This window comes from Haliotis rubra, unplaced genomic scaffold (assembly GCF_003918875.1).
Source record: "Haliotis rubra isolate DU_JTF1 unplaced genomic scaffold, ASM391887v1 Scf34, whole genome shotgun sequence".
NCBI lineage: Eukaryota > Metazoa > Mollusca > Gastropoda > Lepetellida > Haliotidae > Haliotis > Haliotis rubra.
Window position 1 is genome coordinate 3467031 of NW_025767013.1, and position 5158 is coordinate 3472188.

A 5158-nucleotide genomic window follows, 5' to 3' on the forward strand; every position below is an offset into this window, starting at 1 on the left:
ATAACAGTATGTCTATGTGTCACTGACAGTATGTCCACTTGTCACTGACAGTATGTCCACGTGTCACTAACAGTATGTACATGTATCACTAACAGTATGTCCACATGTCACTAACGGTATGGTATGTCCATGTGTCACTAACAGTATATCCATGTGTCACTAACAGTATGTCCACGTGTCACTAACAGTATGTCCACGTGTCACTAACAGTATGTCCACATGTCACTAACAGAATGGCCACGTGTCACTAACAGTATGTCCATGTATCAAGAACAGTATGTACACGTGTCACTAACAGTATGTCCACATGTCACTAACAGTATGTCCACATGTCACTAACAGTATGTCCACATGTCATTAACAGTATGTCCATGTATCAAGAACAGTATGTCCATATGTCACTAGCAGTATATCCACGTGTCACTAACAGTATGTCTACATGTCACTAACAGTATGTTCACGTGTCACTTACAGTATGTACACGTGTCACTAACAGTATGCCCACATGTCACTAGCAGTATGTCCAGGTGTCATTAACAGTATGTCCACTTGTCACTAATAGTATGTCCACGTGTCACTAACAGCATGTCCATATGTCACTAACAGTATGTCCATGTGTCACTAACAGTATGTCCATGCGTCACTAGCAGTATATCCCCGAGTCACTAACAGTATGTCTACATGTCACTTACAGTATGTCCACGTGTCACTAACAGTATGTCCACGTGTCACTAACAGTATGTCCACGTGTCACTAACAGTATGTTCACGTGTCACTAACAGAATGTCCACATGTCACTAGCAGTATGTTCATGTGTCATTAACAGTATGTCCACTTGTCACTAATAGTATGTCCACGTGTCACTAACAGCATGTCCATATGTCACTAACAGTATGTCCACGTGTCAATAACAGTATGTCCATGTCTCACTAACAGTATGTCCATGCGTCACTAACAGTATGTCCACGTGTCAGTAACAGTATGACCACGTGTCACTAACAGTATGTCCATGTGTCACTAACAGTATGTCCACGTCTCACTAACAGTATGTCCATGTGTCACTAACACTATGTCCATGTGTCACTAACACTATGTCCACGCGTCACTAACAGTATGTTCACGTATCACTAACAGTATGCCCACATGTCACTAGCAGTATGTCCATGTGTCATTAACAGTATGTCCACTTGTCACTAATAGTATGTCCACGTGTCACTAACAGCATGTCCATATGTCACTCACAGTATGTCGATGTATCACTAACAGAATGTCCATATGTCACTAACAGTGATTTCTTGCTCAGTGTCGGTGGTGGTGGTGTGTGATGGTGGGATATCGTGTCGTGCTGGTGTCGGTGTACTGTGTGATGGCGGGACATCGTGTAGTGGTGGTGCATTGTGTAGTGTGTGATGGCAGGTGGTCATGTAGTGGTGGTGTCGATGGACTGTGTGATGGCAGGTCGTCATGTAGTGGTGGTGCATTGTGTACTGTGTGATGGCGGGATATCATGTAGTGGTGGTGTTGGTGTACTGTGTGATGGCGGGATATCATGTAGTGGTGGTGTTGGTGTACTGTGTGATGGCGGGATATCATGTAGTGGTGGTGCATTGTGTACTGTCGGATGGAAGGCGACGTGTAGTGGTGGTGCATTGTGTACTGTGTGATGGCGGGATATCATGTAGTGGTGGTGTTGGTGGACTCTGTGATGGTGGGATGATGTCCTGTAGTGGTGGTGTTGGTGGACTGTGTGATGGCAGGATGATGTCCTGTAGTAGTGGTGTCGATGGACTGTTTGATGGCGGGATGTCATGTAGTGGTGGTGTCGGAGGACCGTGTGATAGCGGGATGTCATGTCATGCCAGTAGTTGTCGTATCGGTGGTCTGTGTGATGCGGGATGTCCTGTAGTAGTGGTGTTGGTGGACTGTGTGATGGCAGGATGTCCTGTGGTGGTGGTGTCGATGGACTGTTTGATGGCGGGATGTCCTGTAGTGTTGGTGCATTGTGAACTGTGTGATGGCGGGATGTCATGTAGTTGTCGTATCGGTGGTCTGTGTGATGCGGGATGTCCTGTAGTAGTGGTGTTGGTGGACTGTGTTATGGCGGAATGTCCTGTATTAATGGTGTCGGTGGACTGTGTGATGGTGGGATGTCATGTAGTGTTGGAGTTGTTTTACTGTGTGATGGCGGGATGTCCTGTAGTGGTGGTGTCGGTGGACTGTGTGATGGTGGGATGTCTTGAAGTGGTGGTGTTGGTTTAATGTGTGATGGCGGGGTGTCCTGTAGTGGAGGTGTCGGTGGACTGTGTGATGGTGGGATGTCCTGTAGTGGTGATGTTGGTGGACTGTGTGATGGCGGAATGTTCTGTATTAATGGTGTCGGTGGACTGTGTGATGGCGGAATGTCCTGTAGTGGTGATGTTGGTGGACTGTGTGATGGCGGAATGTCATGTAGTGGTGGTGTCGGTGGACTGTGTGATGGTGGGATGTCCTGTAGTGGTGATGTTGGTGGACTGTGTGATGGCGGAATGTCATGTAGTGGTGGTGTCGGTGGACTGTGTGATGGCGGGATGTCCTGTAGCAGTGGTGTCGGTGGACTGTGTGATGGTGGGATGTCCTGTAGCAGTGGTGTCGGTGGACTGTGTGATGGTGGGATGTGTAGCAGTGGTGTCGGTGGACTGTGTGATGGCAATGGGATGTCATGTATCGGTGTGTCAGTGGACTGTGTGATGGTGGGATGTTCTGTATTAATGGTGTCGGTGTACTGTGTGACGGGATGTCCTGTAGTGGTGTCGGTGGACTGTGTGATGGTGGGATGTCCTGTAGCAGTGGTGTCGGTGGACTGTGTGATGGTGGGATGTCATGTAGTGTTGGTGTTTGTTTACTGTGTGATGGTGGGATGTCAAGTAGTGGTGATTTTGGTGGACTGTGTGATGGTGTGATCCTGTAGTGATGATGTTGGTGGGCTGTGTGATGGTGGGATTGCCTGTGGCAGTAGTGTTGGCGGACTGTGTGATGGCGGGATGTCATGTAGTGTTGGTGTTCGTGTACTTTGTGATGGCGGGATGTCCTGTAGTGGTGGTGTCGGTGGACTGTGTGATGGTGGGATATCCTGTAGTGGTGATGTCGGTGGACAGTGTGATGGCGGGATGTCATGTAGTGTTCATGTTGGTGGACTGTGTGATGGTGTCATGTCCTGTAGTGGTGATGGCGGTGTACTGTGTGATGGCAGGATATCTTGTAGTAGTGTTGTAGGTGGACTGTTTGATGGCAGGATGTCCTGTAGTAGTGGTGGTGTTGGTGGACTGTGTGATGGTTGGATGTCCTGTAGTAGTGGTGTCTGTGGACTGCATGATGGCTGGACGTAATGTAGGAATGGTGTCGGTGGACTGTATGATGGCTGGATGTCCTGTAGTGGTCGTATCGGTGGACTGTGTGATGGCTGGATGTCATGTAGTGGTCGTATCGGTGGTCTGCGTGATGGCAGGACGTCATGTAGTGGTCGTATCGATGGTCTGTGTGATGGCTGGATGTCATGTAGTGGTCGTATCGATGGTCTGTGTGATGGCAGGATGTCATGTAGTGGTCGTATCGGTGATCTGTATGATGGCGGGATGTCATGTAGCAGTGGTGTCGGTGGACTGTGTGATGGTGGGATGTCCTGTAGCAGTGGTGTCGGTGGACTGTGTGATGACGGGGCATCGTGTAGTGGTGGTGTCTGTGGACTGTGATGCCGGGGCATCGTGTAGTAGTGGTGCATTGTGTACTGTGTGATGCCGGGATGTCGTGTAGTGGTGGTGCATTGTGTACTGTGTGATGGCGGGATGTCATGTAGTGGTGGTGTCGGTGGACTGTGTGATGACGGGGCATCGTGTAGTGGTGGTGTCTGTGGACTGTGATACCGGGATGTCATGTAGTAGTGGTGCATTGTGTACTGTGTGATGGCGGGATGTCATGTAATATTGGTGTCGGTGTACTGTGTGATGGTGGGATGTCGTCTTGTGTGTACTGTGTGATGGCAGGATGTCATGTAGTGGTGATTGTCGGTGGACTGTGTGATGGCGGGATGTCGTGTAGTGGTAGTGGTGTGTACAGTGTGATGGCGGGATGTCATGTAATAGTGGTGTCGGTGTACTGTGTGATGGCGGGGCATCGTGTAGTGGTGGTGTCGGTGGACTGTGTGATGGCGGGATGTCGTGTAGTGGGCGTGCATTACGTACTGTGTGATGGCGGGATGTCGAGTAGTGTTGGTGTCGGTGGCTGTGTGATGGCGGGATGTCGTGTAGTGGTGGTGTCGGTGGACTGTGTGATGGTGGGATGTCGTGAAATGGTGGTGCATTGTGTACTGTGTGATGGAGTGAGATGTGTGGTGGTGGTGTCGGTGGACTGTGTGATGGAAGGCGTCGTGTAGTGGTTGTACATTGTTACTGTGTTCGTTTCGCTGGACTGTATGATGGAGGGCGACGTGTAGTGGTGTTACATTGTGTACTGTTTGATGGCGGGATGTCCTGTAGTGTTGGTGTCGGCAGACTGTGTGATGGTGGGATGTCCTGTAGTGTTGGTGTCAGTGGACTGTGTGATGGCGGGATGTCCTGTAGTGTTGGTGTCGTTGCACTGTGTGATGACGGGATGTCCTGTAGTGTTGGTGTTGGTGGACTGTGTGATGGTGGGATGTCCTGTAGTAGTTGGTGTGTTGGTGTGATGGTGGACTGTGTGATGATGGTGGTATGTCCTGTAGTGTTGGTGTTGGTGGACTGTGTGATGGTGGGATGTCCTGTAGTGTTGGTGTCGTTGGACTGTGTGATGGTGGGATGTCCTGTAGTGTTGGTGTTGGTGGACTGTGTGATGGTGGGATGTCCTGTAGTGTTGGTGTTGGTGGACTGTGTGATGGTGGATGTCCTGTAGTGTTGGTGTCGTTGGACTGTGTGATGGTGGGATGTCATGTAGTGTTGGTGTTGGTGGACTGTGTGATGGTGGGATGTCCTGTAGTGTTGGTGTTGGTGGACTGTGTGATGGTGGGATGTCCTGTAGTGTTGGTGTCGTTGGACTGTGTGATGGCGGGATGTCCTGTAGTGTTGGTGTTGGTGGACTGTGTGATGGTGGGATGTCCTGTAGTGTTGGTGTCGTTGGACTGTGTGATGGTGGATGTCCTGTAGTGTTG

At 49.8% G+C, this 5158-nt stretch overlaps 1 protein-coding gene across 1 annotated transcript; it reads right to left on the reverse strand.

The window, feature by feature from the left end:
• Positions 1-2095: 2095 nt before the first annotated feature.
• LOC124284574 (pollen-specific leucine-rich repeat extensin-like protein 3) lies at positions 2096-4419 on the reverse strand. The gene is made up of 2 exons (XM_046720668.1): positions 4218-4419; positions 2096-2817 (listed from the first exon to the last, which is right to left on the reverse strand). The coding sequence occupies exons 1-2, from the start codon at positions 4417-4419 to the stop codon at positions 2096-2098; spliced, it is 924 nt and encodes a 307-aa protein (XP_046576624.1).
• Between the last annotated feature and the right edge of the window lie 739 nt (positions 4420-5158).